Source organism: Aegilops tauschii, chromosome 1 (genome assembly GCF_002575655.3).
Source record: "Aegilops tauschii subsp. strangulata cultivar AL8/78 chromosome 1, Aet v6.0, whole genome shotgun sequence".
NCBI lineage: Eukaryota > Viridiplantae > Streptophyta > Magnoliopsida > Poales > Poaceae > Aegilops > Aegilops tauschii.
Genome location: NC_053035.3, coordinates 82799238 through 82815817, shown reverse-complemented (window position 1 = coordinate 82815817; position 16580 = coordinate 82799238). Strand labels below are relative to the sequence as shown.

The 16580-nt window shown below is 46.7% G+C and overlaps 2 protein-coding genes across 6 annotated transcripts; one reads left to right on the top strand and one right to left on the bottom strand.

The window, feature by feature from the left end:
- Positions 1-3751: 3751 nt before the first annotated feature.
- On the top strand, positions 3752-6744 carry LOC109762594 (endoglucanase 20-like). The gene is made up of 8 exons (XM_020321463.2): positions 3752-3976; positions 4409-4621; positions 4737-4940; positions 5216-5293; positions 5383-5535; positions 5681-5789; positions 5877-6046; positions 6149-6744. Exons 1-8 carry the CDS (start codon positions 3752-3754, stop codon positions 6506-6508), a joined length of 1512 nt encoding a protein of 503 aa, XP_020177052.1. The 3' UTR covers positions 6509-6744.
- Positions 6745-8709: 1965 nt separating this feature from the next.
- Positions 8710-12080, bottom strand: LOC109762595 (probable sucrose-phosphatase 3). 5 transcript variants are annotated; one of them, XM_020321465.4, is made up of 9 exons: positions 11774-12074; positions 11025-11228; positions 10627-10926; positions 10423-10524; positions 10109-10303; positions 9727-10014; positions 9321-9507; positions 9088-9134; positions 8710-8985 (listed from the first exon to the last, which is right to left on the bottom strand). In XM_020321465.4, the coding sequence occupies exons 2-9, from the start codon at positions 11082-11084 to the stop codon at positions 8893-8895; spliced, it is 1272 nt and encodes a 423-aa protein (XP_020177054.1). In that variant the 5' UTR covers positions 11085-11228; positions 11774-12074; the 3' UTR covers positions 8710-8892. The 5 variants fall into 5 exon arrangements, with proteins under 5 accessions (XP_020177054.1, XP_020177053.1, XP_020177055.1 ...); XM_020321464.4 differs by having other exon boundaries at positions 11025-11225; XM_020321466.4 differs by having other exon boundaries at positions 11025-11178.
- Positions 12081-16580: the final 4500 nt, after the last annotated feature.

Here is a 16580-nt window from a genome sequence, read left to right as displayed (position 1 = left end):
ATAAATAATAACTTTATTATTGCCTCTAGGGCATATTTCCTTCACCCCTTTCCTACTCCTATTAGGAGGAGGAAAGTAAGGAGGAGAAGGAGAAGGAAGGAGAGGGAGGAAAAGGAGGAAAAGGAGGAAAGGGGGGCCGACCCCCTAGTCCAATTCGGTTTGGGCTAGGGGGCCGCGCGCCCTGCCTCCTCTCTTCCACCACTTGGCCCATGGGGCCCATTACTTCTTCCTCTTATTCCCGTAACTCCTCGGTACCCCCGAAAAATACCCGAATCACTCAGAACCTTTCCGATATCCGAATATAGTCGTCCAATATATCGATCTTTACGTCTCGACCAATTTGAGACTCCTCGTCATGTCCCCGATCTCATCCGGGACTCCGAACTACCTTCGGTCAAATCACATAAACTCATAATATCGATCGTCACCGAACTTTAAGCGTGCGGACCCTACGGGTTCAAGAACTATGTAGACATGACCGAGACACGTCTTCGGTCAATAACCAATAGCGGAACCTGTATGCTCATATTGGCTCCCACATATTATACGAAGATCTTTATCGGTCAAACCGCATAACAACATACGTTGTTCCCTTTGTCATCGGTATGTTACTTGCCCGAGATTCGATTGTGGTATCTCAATACCTAGTTCAATCTCGTTACCGGCAAGTCTCTTTACTTGTTCTGTAATGCATCATCCCGCAACTAACTCATTATTTAAAATGCTTGCAAGGCTTATAGTGATGTGCATTACCGAGTGGGCCCAGAGATACCTCTCCGACAATCGGAGTGACAAATCCCAATCTCGAAATACGCCAACTCAACAAGTACCTTTGGAGACACCTGTAGAGCACCTTTATAATCACCCAGTTACGTTGTGACGTTTGGTAGCACACAAAGTGTTCCTCCGGTAAACGGGAGTTGCATAATCTCATAGTCATAGGAACATGTAAAAGTCATGAAGAAAGCAATAGCAACATACTAAACGATCAAGTGCTAAGCTAACGGAATGGGTCAAGTCAATCACATCATTCTCCTAATGATGTGATCCCGTTAATCAAATGACAACTCATGCCTATGGCTAGGAAACATAACCATCTTTGATCAACGAGCTAGTCAAGTAAAGGCATACTAGTGACACTCTGTTTGTCTATGTATTCACACATGTATCATGTTTCCGGTTAATACAATTCTAGCATGAATAATAAACATTTATCATGATATAATGAAATAAATAATAACTTTATTACTGCCTCTAGGGCATATTTCCTTCATTTCCTCCCTCCTAATGTTTCTGATGGGGTTCTACCTTCTCACTAACGGCACTCATGCTGGGTTTGACAAGCACATGGGTGCTTTCTATTGGTATGCGGCTGATAATAAGCGCAAGTATAGACTGGTGAAACGGGACCACATCTGCCGGCCCAAGAGCCTCGGGGGGCTGGGCATTATTAACACCTTGGTTATGAACAAATGCTTGATCATTAAGTGGTGGTGGAAGATCATGACCAACTCGGAAAACGCACTCTGGTATAATATTCTCAAGGCTAAATACTTTCCTACCTCCAGCCCTATGTTTGCCCCTGCCGTTGGCTCGTCTTAGTTCTCGAAAGATCTTGTTAAACTTCGTCTGGTGTTCAAATTTCTTGTCAAATTTGTGGTTCATAACGGTAGGTCCACGCGGTTCTCGCTCGACTGGTGGTGCGGTCAGGCACCACTGGCAGTTTCCTTCCCAGTTCTTTTTTCCTATTGCCCGAATCCCGAGATCTCAATCTCTGAGCTCTCCGACAATAATTGGGACCTGGAGTTGCGCCGATCTCTGTCTCCTGAAGAGTTGGTTGATTGGCAGCGTCTTGTTGCCCTCTTCCCTGTGCTCTCGGAGGAGGATGATTCGGTGACATGGCCCCACTCTGATTCTGGGCGCTTTTCTGTGAAATCGTTGTATGCCAAACATATCTCTGGCTCGAATACTACCAAATTTAAGATGATTTGGAGGGTCCGCATCCCTCCTAAGATTAAGGTGTTTATGTGGCAAGCCTTTCGTTGGCGCTTTCCGGTGGCTGACCAGGTTCGTAAACGTAATGGTCCGGGCTTCGATCGTTGCGCCTTATGTGGCCAGAGGGAGGAGAGGAATCATATCTTCTTCAATTGTGTCTTGGCCAAACTCTTTTGGTGCTGTATCAGATCTTGGCTTCATGTCTCTTGGAGACCTGTCTCCTTCTCACACCTTCATCTATTGGCCTCTAACCTGGTTGGGGCCGAGAGAAGAATGTTTTGGGTGGGATTCGCAGCTATGTGATGGACCCTCTGGACCACTAGGAACAAGTTTACCATCGAGCATATTTTCCCTGCTAAACCCTCTGATTGCTTATTTAAGACATGCATATTCCTGCAGGAGTGGAGATCATTGACTAAGGAGGAGGACCGGGATGCTTTCGATGCTATGTCTACCAAGATTCGGGCTACAGCTACTTCCCTTCTGCAGTTACAATCTGGCGGCTAGGAGTTGGTGTACTGGCTTGGGAGCCATTTACGTTTGCTTTCTAATACTTGCGTTTTGGGCGTTGAAACTCTCTGGGTGGTAATGTTTTGCGTTGTGGCTACGTTGTTAATTAACTCTTCCTGGTGGCTTTATTTATAAAATCAGGCTCTGGCCTTTTCTCTAAAAAGGTGGGATGATTTGGTGTTGTTCAAAGAAATGCTTCAAATTCGTTTGGTTTGGGTTCGACCCCGATAGCCTAAGTTCTGTGTGACGGACTAACGGTTTCCCACGCCGTGTGTGATGTGTTTTTTTTTTGCCGTGTGCGATGCAAAAATGTGCACTAGTGTGATAAATGCATGGGCATGGGCATGGGCCTTACTATTAGGCTGATCATAGTGGGGAGTAAATTAGACTAGTGTCATGCATATGACACTAGTCTAAGTTACTACCTTCCTTCATAATGCAAAATAACATAATATTAGTATCATAGATGGCTTCATTTATTACCTCGTAGACTCATCTTGTCTTGGAAAGCGCTATGTTACAGTAAGTACAATAGTAGTGTCATGCATAATAACATAATAGTAGTGTCATGCATAATAACATAATATTATGTTACCACCTCTCATTAATTACTTGCCACATAAGAGCAAGTACAATAGAGCCGAGTCAGCGGACTATAAGGAATAAATTAGTATATTTCTGCTTAGTTGGAGGAAAGAGAAGAGGAGAGAGAAGGTAAGCTGGCTCTTCGTGAAGAGCCAGCTCTAGCACGTCCTCCTAGGCACTTTGTGAGAATGAAAGGTGGGCCACATAATAAAAAAATAGTACACTCTTTTGATCTACTATTGTACATGTTGGTTATAAGATGGACTGTAGATGACATGGCACTGGCTTATAGCCAGCAGCTGGCTATACTATTAACCATGCTCTAAGCAGAATTTTCATGAAGTGCGCTATGTTACTAGTTAAGTTACTCCCACTATGACTAGCCTTAGGAGGTCAAGCATTTCTAGGGCAAATTAGTGCACAAATGCTACACTCTTTGCGTTTGCTTTGCCCCAGCTAGCACACCACATGCACATGCATGCAGCTCCATGGATGGAATCTCGATTCTCATCACACAATCATCACACTATAAATACATGGCTCAAGCCCATGGCACTTTGCATCCATCACAACAAGGAAAAGAAAAGAAGCCACGCGCGCGCGCTTACACGCTACATACACACACATTGTTTGCTAGCTACAACCTAGACAGATGGCGACAATGGCGGTTAAGGCATTGGTGGTGGCAATGATGCTGGTTGTGCACTGCTTCGACGTAGGGCTTGGTGCTGGAGGCGATGGCCTGTGCCTCGGCTCGCCCGACTATGGCGACGCTCTGGCCAAGGCCATCCTGTTCTTCGAGGGGCAGCGGTCGGGCCGGCTGCCGGCTAACCAGAGAGCCAGGTGGCGCGGCAACTCTGCGCTCGCCGACGGCCGACCTGAAAACGTATGGTCTCTTATAGCTAACTTGTGATCATGAGCCACTGCTGCTCTCCTCGTTCGAATCTGTGTGTTTAATCTAGATACTGTGAGTTTTCTCTTCAGCACATGCAAAACAAAAGCGGACCATATTTTGGTACACTATGGAGCCAGTGTGAAATATATACTTGAGGCAATTAATGAACAGTTTGTCTAATTCACATCTAAATGTTTTTTAAGGATGTTACATCTAAGCTTTCACAAGTATATAATGTAGCAACAAAAAACAAAAAAATTAGGACAAAAAATAGATCATAAACAGAGTGGACATCAGTTTAGATGTGACATAACTATGTCACATCTAGATGTGTCCTAGACAGACCCATTAATGAATGGAATAGGAGCCAGAAGAATGAAAGAAAAAACATGAAATTTGATTAGTGATATATGCCGATCACAGGTTAACCTGACGGGTGGGTACTACGACGCCGGCGACAACGTCAAGTTCGGGTTCCCGATGGCCTTCACGGTGACCCTGCTGAGCTGGAGCGCCATCGAGTACCGCGGCGACGTGGCGGCGGCGGGGCAGCTGGGCAACCTCCGTGCCGCCATCCATTGGGGCGCCGATTTCCTGCTCCGCGCACACACATCTCCCACCACCCTCTATACCCAGGTTTGGTAACTGGTTTACTACCAATTCAACGTTTATAAAGAACAAGCACATCAATGAAACTATGAGACGGACTAGATTTATTTTGTTGTTCGTTCATCGTTGTTGCCTTCACAAGGTGGGGGACGGGAACGCGGACCACGGGTGCTGGGAGCGGCCGGAGGACATGGACACGCCGAGGACTCTGTACAAGATCACCGGGGACTCGCCTGGGTCGGAGGCAGCCGGCGAGGCGGCTGCGGCGCTCGCAGCGGCCTACCTAGTGCTCAAGGAAGACGGTGACAAGGCGTTCGCGTCGCGGCTCCTGGCCGCGTCCAAATCGGTACGCACGAAGCATGCATGTGGTGTTGTTTCTCGTTAGTTAAATGTAAAAGAATCACGATAACGGTTTGTGTTTTTAGCTTGGGTGTGTCTAAGTCTTAGTCGACTGAGACTTAACCAAGTCTCACTTAAGTGATATAGTATATGAGAAGAAAAAGAAAAAAATTGAAAAGAATTTTTTATACGAATCTTAATGCAAGATCAATGGAATATAACATCGAATGAGACATAACGAAGTCTAAGTCGACCTAGCAAAACTGTTTTGGCTTTGGTCAGCTCTTTGAGTTGGCCAACAATTACAGGGGGTCCTTCCAGTCGTCCTGCCCCTTCTACTGCTCCTACTCCGGCTTTCAGGTAAGTAGTAGAGAAACAAAATCCACTCACTGCTGGGTCGATCTATTGGTTGGTTGACAAACAAAATCTAATCAATCTAAGTACCGTAGGATGAGCTGCTCTGGGCCTCGGCGTGGCTCTACCGGGCGACCAAGGACGGCAAGTACCTCAACTTCCTCCGTGACAACCAGGGGTCCAGCAACCCTGTCAACGAGTTCAGCTGGGACAACAAGCAGGTTGGAGCCCAGATGCTCGCAACACAGGTGGGTCGCACATTGATTCTGCCTCCATGGGTACAGTCATTCAGCCAAAGTCCGTACCGCGCGCTGTACCATATTGATTTCAGGAGTTTTTTGTTTTTTGCACGGTGATTTCAGGAGTTTTTTGTTTTTTGCACGGTGATTTCAGGAGTATTTGAAAGGAAGGAGAGAGCTAGCAAGGTACAAGACCAACTTGGACTCCTTCGTCTGCGCCCTCATGCCTGACAGCGGCAATACGCAGATACGCACAACTCGTGGTATATTACGTACCTCCCTGCCTCAGTCTGAATTCTGAAGAACAGCCCAAAACCTCTCATCTTCTCCACATGTGGTATGTGCTGCAGGAGCGCTTCTCTTCACGCGCGATTCGGTGAACATGCAGTACACCACCACCGCGGCCCTCGTCCTCTCCATCTACTCCAAGACGCTCCAGTCCTGGGGCGTCTCCGACGGAGTCCGCTGCAGCGCCGCAAGCTTCTCCCCGGATCAGATCGCCTCGTTCGCCGCATCACAGGTCGGCCAACATCTTCTCGCCTGACCGTGATCGCACCCGTCATTCAGTATCCGATCCATCCGATCCGACAACGCATCATTGCATCCGGTGTTGTTGTTGCAGGTCGACTATATCCTGGGGAGCAACCCGATGGGCATGTCGTACATGGTGGGCTTCGGCGGCGCGTTCCCGCGGCGCATCCACCACCGCGCCGCGTCTATCCCCTCCATCAAGGTCCTCAGCAGGAGGGTCCCCTGCAACGAGGGCTTCTCCTCGTGGCTGCCCACGAGCGACCCCAACCCGAACGTCCATGTCGGCGCCATCGTCGGAGGGCCCGACGAGAACGACCAGTTCGGCGACAACAGGGGGGACTCGGCGCACTCCGAGCCGGCCACCTACATCAACGCCGCCTTTGTGGGTGCCTGTGCGGCTGCCATGGGGCAGAGCCAGAAACCTGCGTCGCCGACTTTAGCGTCTTACTAGTAGTAGACCACAAGGATATGCGCACTCGTTGTTACACGCAACGCAAGCAAGATACTACTGGTACTACTATGCTCTGTTCCTAAATTTCCACGTGTGTAATGTATTTGTAACATATGCATTCGCTACCAGAACTCTGAACCCGTTCGTGATCGTCGTATTATAGAAGTTTATAATGTAATAACAAGACATAAAAATACAGTACCAAGTTTATATCAGCTCAGGATTCTTCTCCCCAAGTTTGCAACTCTCTTCCTCTCCCCGATTATAACAGACTTAGGCCCTCCACTATGACCAAAATCAATGCGAAATTCATTTTCTAGTCTTTGGCCACCGATGCCCTACATAGCCCAACCTTGTGTGCTACCTGTGTGAGTGCGGTGTAAACCTTTGTTGGATCTTGTGGCTCTGGTGATTTGCTTTATATATAAAGCGGGTGAAAGCCTTTTTCGGTACATAGCCCAGCCGGAGCAAAAAAAAAAAAAAAAGAAATCTGGGCATCGGAGCAAGTGGGTGCTCCGATGCCAAATTCTTCAAGCTAACTCGAAGGGCACTGGCAGCTGGATCAGTGGACTTGTTTATCGATTCCTTTATACAGAGCGGTGTCCTCCACTGTGGAGCTCATGCCATAATTTTTTTCTTCTTAAGGCATCGGTGATGATGCGGCACCTTTTTGACCAATATGGCACCGATAACATAGTGGAAGGCCTTAGAGTATCTCTAGCCGAATCCCTTCAGGGTGAAAACCTATGATCTTGAATCGGGCGACGACGGCGTTTGTGCACTGTTTCCTTCTTGAAGGCGTCGCTTTTGGAGACCGTTTATGTTTTCCAGGTGTTGTCTCTGGGGTTGGTTTGTGTGATGTTGCTGAGAGGAGTTGATCACTATGGCAAGACCTTTGTTTTTTGTTTTTTGTTTTACTTTTTGGGCTGTGTGCATCCTGGATGTCTTCGTGACATCTTGTTGGTGCAGAGGCTGAGTGTAATTGGTATCTTCGCGATATTAAATATATTCCCTTTAAAAAAAAGACAGTGGACTTGTTTATCAATTACTAATTCATTTATATGGAGCGGTGCCATACATTTTTCTTTGGGCATTGGTGATGATGTGGCACATTTTTGACCAATATAGCATCGATAACATAGTGAAAGGCCTTAGAGCATCTCTAGCCGAACCCATACAAAGGCTTAATTCCTTAAAAGATCCCCTTTTGAGGAGTTAAGCAACAGCTAGCCAAACTTCTATTCGGTTTAGCTGCTCAAAAATCTGAGGAGAACCCGCCGTTGGCTCTAAAATTTAGCGGCCGAAAGAAGCTCTCGGCAAAAGATTCCTTTCGAACGGGCACAAAAGGTCACTGCTAACCTTTTTTCGTCCAAAACCAAACTGGCGAACGACCATGATGCCGTAGAGCACTCGCGGAGGAGTTAGCCGATGCAGGAATTGCGGTCACGCCAGCGAAATTCCGAAAACCCGGAGTTCGGCGGCGGCGAGCTTGGTCAGCGCCCGGCGAGCACGGCTTGGAGGAGAATCTTCCTCCTCGGAGCTTGCAGGCCATCCCCCGATCCACCGTCCACCTGCAGCCTCGGTGTCGCCTCAACGCCGCTGGCGGAAGCATGTGTTGTCTTGTAATCCCTCCGTTCTTAAATATAAGTCTTTGTAGAGATTTTACTTTGGACCACATACGGATGTATCTAGATGCAATTTAGAGTATATATTCACTCATTTTGCTCCGTATGTAGTCCATAGTGGAATCTTTCCAAAGACTTATATTTAGGAACGGAGGGAGTATTTCATTTTGTGTCATCTATTTGCACATGTCATGAATGTGTTGCATTTGTCCTTGCAGAAAGTTTTTTATTTTTTTATTTTTTGCGAATTCTTGCATAAAGTCATTGAGAGGTTGAACAAGCAAGGTGTCATTTACAAACCAATTAAGGCAGAATTTCTGGCATTGATGTTTATGTGGACGAAAGTGTTGAGAGAGACAAGGGTCGTTTTCCAAAAAAATCAACCTCGGCAACCTAAGGAAACATTGGAGTTATCTGTCAGGAACAGATTAACAGCTTCAACTGTCATGGGCAAGATTCTGTTCCTAGATGCACCAGCTTGTGAGCATCAAGTACATCGAGAAATTATTCTCTGTAATTACAACATTCTGGTGCACTAAGAACTTAACTTATGGATCTCATTAAGTTCATGAGATAGAACCATTGAACATTTCTTATTAGTGCATGAGATCAACATGAAGATTGACCCTCTCTGGGAGCGTCAGAACAGTACAGTAGTTTGAATCAGCCGAGAGATCCATTTACACAAGAACCAGTACATTTGTAAATCTATTGCGACTCTGAGAGGGTCCGTGCATATATGGTGAGTGGTTAAATGATCTATAAGATGAAGGTATGATCATTCCCAGCTGAGTATCCTTCAAGCCAGGTCTTGTGGATGTGTGTCAGTTCCAAGCCCTCTGGAGTCTCAGGCTGCGAGTTCAGGCAGTTGGGTAGTTCAGCATAAACTGTGTGCAAAAGATTCTATATAGCTGCATGGTGCGCAAGAATTTCCGGGGGAAAGCGAGAATTTACCTTCGTATTCAGCAGAAGAGTTGTCCGGCAGCAATATTGCACATCACCTGAGTGTGACAGAAGCATTAGCATCGACACACAAATCAATGAGATGACACAAGATGAGTAATTGTGGCGCATCCCAAGATTATGGAAAGGGCTCGTTACAATTGAAAAATGATGTCAATAAGGTTTGAACAAACTGATAACTGATGGCGTGGAATAACTTCAGTATGTGAAGAGTTCGAGTATACCTTCCATTTCCCAGTTATCAAACCTCACCAACCAGTTACTTGTACTGATCGGCGATGTAAAAAGTCGGTCCACCCATGCTCGGAACTTTTGGCCTTGTTTGTCACCATAGCATGAACTCAGTGCATCAATGGATGCATGAAGTGACCGCTCCATTCCACAAGGATGTATCAGTGTGCCATTCTGGAGCTATCCAAAATAGACGATTGATCTAAAGTAAGCTCAAGAAACAACCAAAATTTGGTCCTCGGAAATCATAAATGGGTCCAGATCCCAGTTCGAACGTGCAGCATTGGGATCAGTAATATTAAAAGGAATTGTGTACAAAAGAAATGGCATATTAAAAAGAATGGTATGAACAAACATTAAACGGGTTAATCTAAGAGTTCGACAAGGAAATGTACTTACAGTAATGCTTTTCAAGTATTGTACAACTGATGGAGACTTCTGAACCTCACCCCTCCGCCACTTCTCGTAAAGAACATAGAATTTCACCACCACATCTGCAGGCTTGATGGTGTCTACCTTCGGATATGGGAATTCAAGATCTCTTACAGAAAAACTAGGCCCTAGTTTGAAGTGACCGATAGCTTGCATGATACCGGAAGCGCATCTCTCAGTTGCATGAAGCAACTTAAGGTTATCTTTTCCATTCTCTTCATACCACTGAAGAAGCTCCTCTTGGGCATTGCTAACCTGAATATGGTTCCAAAACTCTGTAATAAGCTTATATAGTAATCATCGTCAACAATGAACTACACTGAAACCAAGCAACTGCTTATGCACTGACCATGACACCATAGGCAGATGGAACGCTGAATAAATCTGCATCATTGCCAGAGTCACCACACACAAGAACATTGCTCGGTGGTTTTCCGCTCGAACTGAACTTCTCGAGTAAATATATAAGAGCTTGCCCTTTCCCTGCACCTCGTGGCAATACATCTAGGGCCTCTCCGCTACTATAGATTATCTTCACATATAGCTGATCACAGAAAGAAAGCAATGAAGTCAATAAAACACCGCTAAGCAATACTTGATCTTAACAAAACCCTGTCAAAAAGAACAGAAAAGAGAAGGTCACCAAGGCCTGCCTTGTCTTACCCCAAGCTGTTCCAGTTTTTGAGGAAGATAATTAATCACTTCCTGAGCACCCTGCTTGTCGACGAAGAAGCTGACCTTATGAGGACCCTGATTCCTCTCTGGCTGCAACGCACAAAGACAAAGTAACATAAATATCTTAGTTCAGCTAGTAGTAAAATTTGAAAAAACCCAGGAAAAACTAGACAGGCAACTCATTGGACATGCCTGTGGCTTTAGCTGAGGGAACTTAGCTGTCTCCTGAACAACAATATCCCTATCCCACTTGTTATTCAGAAATTCCTCCCAGCCAACATCCGGAGTCATCTCCTGGCCATATGCTATCACAGTGCCCACAGACATGATGGTGATGTCCGGTGTGAGCAAAGGCTTTCTTTTCCTCAGACCCTTGTAACTGACCGGCGTTCTTCCAGTTGAGAACACCAGCAGAGAATCCTGGGAGTACTCAGACTCCCAGAGCGCCTCGAAACGGAGCAAGGCCGAGTTCTCTGGATCACAGTGATCAACCTGCAAGTGCACAATCCAAAAAGTCAAACATTGTTCAGACACAACAGTCCGGGTTCGTTCTTTCTGGGCAAACCAAAGGATCGAACTGAGATACCCACCATCGTCTGGTCAAGATCCGAAACGATCATAAGGCGCGCAGAGCCATCTAGCCTATCCATTCTTCCTTGCGGCGCAGAAGCTGAAGAAGACCCTGCAGAGCAATAGTGCTGCAGAGGCTGCTGAGAAGTTTGATGCGTCTGCCTGGGCACTTCTCTGAAACAACAAGTATTTCTCCTGCCTTTATACTATTCCTCGGTCATCTGCTGGTAGGGTCTTTATTTTTTGTAAAAAGGAACTAATAGCTCCAGATAAAATTTTAAACTATAGCACACGAGAAGCTGTCAGCAGCAGGTGAGAGCAAGACAGCGAACCAAGACAAGCAGGACAGGTATTTCTCCTGCTTTTATATATTAAAACTAAACTATTTCATCGGTCATCCGTCGGTAAGGTCTACTTTTTTCATGCGAGAGAATAATGGCTGCAGATTAGTTAAACAACTACGGCAAACAAGAAACGGGCAGCAGCAGCCTAGCAAATAAGAGCAAGACAGGGGACCCAAACATCCACGGTTTATCCACACAAGAAAACAAGCAAGAGTGTGACTTTACTGGTAAGAACAATTTTCCAGGAGAAATCGTTGTGGATAGAGTGTCCAGCCAATCATCTAGCACGATTGATATCACTCAGATTTGGCGCAGGGAAATGTACAAGTACAACGCACTCGACGGAACCACGCGACTATGGAATGGTCCGCCGGCCAAACACCTTGAATGCATGATGGTTTCGGGGAGGAAGAGGAGGAACGTACAAGGTGGCGACTGGCGAGGGTGGCGGTGGGGCGCGGATGAGTTGTAGGGCAGGCAGGTACAGTAGCCCCTACCTCGCCTGAGCGGCGTGCGGCCGCCGGCCCGGCTCGTCGTCGGAGGAGGAGCCGAGGAGGATGTGAGGCGGCGGGGTGGAGAGATGCGGACGACGACGACCAAGACCGGGAGGAGTGCGTGCGTACAAGTGGAGTGCGGAATGTGGAATGCGGGTGCAGCGAAGCTTCCGTTTGAGCGCCTGTGATGACTTTTGCCGCTTTCTTCGTCGATGAAATCCGCGAGGGAACACCTTTTGACAGAAACAACAAAGGGAGTCTCAGGACTCTCAACAACAATAGAAAAATGGCTCCATGATATGCTGGGTCAATTTTTTTTGAAGGAAAACGGTAGGAAATCTTCACGCCGCACATATTTTACTATCAGCCAAAAGTGTGTAGTGGAAAAAAACAGAAAAACGACAGGATATCACAAGTGACCACTGGACAATGGCGTGACTTCTCATTTTGGCTCGATGCACAGCCATACCCAATTTTTCAGCAATCTTTTCTTAATTGGTTCAAACATTGCGGTATATAGGTTGTTAATTGATTCTACAGCTGATTTATTTGACTTTGAATCCAACTAGGTGATCGGCTGCTCATTAGCTTGTCGTAAAATCACTACAACAGGACCCTTTTGACGTTGCACAAAAGCCATCACTTTGGGTTCATACTAAGGGCATCTCCAACGGCACCCCGCAAAAAACGTCCCCCATCCATCCGCGGACCGGGGGAGGGGAAGGGGCGATCCGCGTACACGGATGCGGGAGGTAGCCATCCAACGCTAGCCGCATACATTTTCACAACTCAAACCAGACAAAATTTGTTCAAACAAATCCGGAATTCATATAAACACAGTCGGATTTCATATAAACATGACGGATTTCATTACAAATACATTAAAGCTGTCTTAGGCGGGTTCTGGAGTATAATTAATACCTAATTCAAATGATCGCCGACGTCCGGTCCCGTCCGACCCCTGTCTCCGGCCATCGGCCCCGAGAACTGAAGCTTCACCGTCTCCAGTTCCGTCTTGGTGCTCTCCAGCTCCGCCTCCGTGACCTCCGCATCCGGAGCCCCGGGAACTGAAGTTGTCCGCCTCGACGTCGCTGACAAGCGACTAATCGACCGAAGATGCTGAGCCCACCAAGCTTGGCGTCGACGGGAGGGGAGGAGCGATATCTTCCTGGAACCCGAGCGGCGGCGACCTACCGTGCACTACTCTTCCTCGCTGTTGGCGGCGCCTGCGGACGTGTCGGCTTCTTCGTGGTCGTGACACAAAAGTCATTACTTTGCGTTCAGCTAGCACTAAAGAGGCTTCTCCTAGTAGAAGTGGTAAAATTAAACAAAGTATTTCCATTGGAACAGTTATGTAGATTTTGAATTTTCTATTCACTCATGATAGGCCTGACCTGGTCGACCCGATCAAACTATTTCACCTATGATTTGGCCTGATTTACCCAATCATATGATATAGAAGAATGTGACCTTTTATCCAAAAACTTCGAATCCAAAGAAGTTTTGAAGATGGTGCTCCCATTACGTTACTTGGAATGGAATCCTCACTTAACTAAGCATAAGTGAAAACAACTTTAAATATTTGTTCGGTTTGCGAGAAAGTATATGTTTTTTGAAGCGCGAGACATTGTAAGTGTTAGACTAAATGGGCTTGGCTCATTAGCAAATTCTGAAGTCTCAAATGAGCCCACGAGAAAAATGGCAAGCGGTGGTGTGGTGTTAAAGTTTAGTCCCACATTACGTTACTTCGAATGGAATCCTCACTTAACTAATCATAAGTGAAAACAATTTTAAATATTTGTCCGGTCTGCGAGAAAGTGTACGCTTTTTTGAAGGGCGAGACATTATAAGTGTTAGACTAAATGGACTTGGCTCATTAGCAAATTGTGAAGTCTCAAAGAGCCCACGAGAAAAATGGCAAGCGGTGGTGTGGTGCTAAAGTTTAGTCCCACATTACTAGTTAAGGAAGAGTTGGACCTTTTTATATAGTGGGTTCACTCCACCACTCACTACTAGGAAAAGGCTTATACATAGAAGTTTACCAGTAGCGCGTGTTAAGGACCCCGCGCTACTGATAAGTACCAGTAGCGTCTGTTATAAAGCGCGCTACTAGGACAGCGTAGCAGTAGCGTGGGTTTCAAGCGGGCACGCTACTGGTAAGTTAGCCACACCACACCCCCCGGCTGTTAAGAAAATAGCAGTAGCGCCTGTCCACCTAGACGCGCTACTGCTACTTCTTCTATGTGTAATCTTTTACCAGTAGCGTGGGTTTTGGACAAGCGCTATAGCTAGTTTTACTTACCAGTAGATATTTTGGCTGGCACACATAGCAGTAGCGCGCTTTGGTGCCCCGCGCTACTGCTATGGTCTCCAGCCAAAATATCTGCCACCTTTTACGCCTCTTCTTCCTCCCCCTTTCTTTCTCCCCTCCCTCTTGCACTTGCTTGTTCTTCAATGCTTCCCCTCTTCTTTGCCCCTCCTACCCCCCTCCATTAATGCCCTCCCTCCTTTCTCTTCCTTTCTTTTGCCCCTCCTCCCCTTCTCTTCTTTGCCCCTCCACCACCCCCTCCATTAATGCCCTCCCTCCTTCCTCTTCCTTTCTTTTGCCCCTTCTCCCCTTCCCTTCTTTGCCCCTCCACCACCCCCTCCATTAATGCCCTCCCTCCTCCCTCTCATACCTCTCTCTCCCTAGCTAGTTGGAGCTATATTTATGTAGGTACCTCACTATCTAGAGCTACTAGCTAATTAGAAGAAGGTGCTCGATATCCCTCTCGACAAATAGGTGAGCAAAAAAAGAGTTGTGCAAGAATGGAAATATGTGTGTTTCCGATTAGGACCGAAACTATGTGCGATATGAATATACTGAATTGTGTGTGGCATGTGAGTGACATGAGTTGCCTATGTTTTGCCGAAATGTCGATTCAATTCCGTTTCGGCGAATTTCGGGCAAACTCAATATGTCCTATGTTTAGGGAAGGTCATGCCGAATTTTTGTATGAATTTGATCCATGCATGCATATATACGTGGTTATAATATTTGCTCCGCGTGCAGGTGATCATGAAGGTCAATGGGAGGATGGTGGAAAGATACTGGCAATCCGCTGTGGACGACATGTATGAAAAAAGACTGAAGGATGTTTTATGTCCGTGTCGAAAATGCAAAGGAATAGTCAGGCTCGACCCCTTTGAGGGTGGCACATTCAAGGCGCACCTGCTCAGGCATGGTTTCATGCATGGCCATACTCGGTGGATAAGTGAAGAAGATGATGATGATGATGAGGATGTCGACGGGGCAGGAAATAACGACATGGGGCCACCAGACGAAGAGATGACCGATTATGTGCCCGAGAGGAAGACGGCCTCGGAAATGTCGATGGCGAAGAGGCAGTTCAAGGCGGAGAAGACGCGGACACGCCGCCGTCTTCGTCGCTACTAAGTTCAGCCATGCGGGACCCGCATGTTCGAGACCTGCTTCGCAAGAAGACGACTAGCGACAGAGCTGCTTCTAGAGAGGAGGCCAAACTGGCGCAACTGGAGGTAGACTCGATGAATCCTTTGTATGATGGTTGCAATCCCGAGGTGACCCGCTTGAGTTTCACACTAGAACTTCTAAAGGCGAAGGCAAAAAACAAATGGACAGATACAAGCCTGGATGAGCTTCTGAAGTATCTAAAGAAGGTTCTTCCCGCGGGAAGGCTGTGTCCTACTAGTGTCGAGGAGGCAAAGAAAATCGTGTGCCCTCTTGATCTGCCACACATTAGATATCACACATGCATCAATGATTGCATCATATATCGAAACGAGCACGCGGAAAAAACCATCTGTCCAAAGTGCAATGCTTCACGATGTAAAAAGGCCGGAAAGAAAGCTCCACAAATGTATGGTACTTTCCGATCACTCCGCGTCTACAACGGTATTTCATAGATCCTAAGGAAGCAAAGATTATGCGCTGGCACGCGTAGAGGGTGAAGCCAAATGACGGAGATGAGCCGAAGCTGAGACACCTCGCAGATGCTAGCCAGTGGAGAGCATTCAATGCTGAATTTGATTTTTTTCGCAAATGATCCAAGGAACACCGTGCTTGGCACTAGTAGTGATGGCATGAATCCATTTGGCAACCAGAACACCAATCATAGCACATGGCCCGTGTTTGTATGGATGTACAACTTCCCCCTGGTTGTGCATGAAGGAAAAATACATACACATGGCTATGCTTATTCAAGGGCCGAGACAACCAGGAAATGATATAAATCTGTATCTCGGGTTACTGAAAGAGGAGCTACAAACCTTATGGACAATGCCGGCCAAGACATGGGATGCAAACAAAGGAGAGTATTTCTACATGAGAGCCGTGCTGATCACGACGGTGCAGGACTATCTCGGTTACGGCTATCTCTCCGGCCAGGTGTGCCACGGATATTGCGGATGCACGAGGTGCATGGATGATACAACTTCTCTGCAGTTATCGAAAGATGGCGGGTCTTCGAAAATCGTGTACATGGGGCATCGAAGATGGCTCGAGAAGGATGACCCGTGGAGAAAGCGTGGAGATCTATTCAATGGTAAGGCTGAGCATCGAGGTCCTCCACGTAAGCGTAGCGGTGCATAAATATATAAGTTATTGAAGAACTGGGAAGAGTGCCCCACGCCGGGAAAGACGAAGAAAAAGGCGCCGGAGCCCCTGCTGAAGGTATGGAAGACGAGATCTGTTTTCTGGGACTTGGAATACTGGTCCATA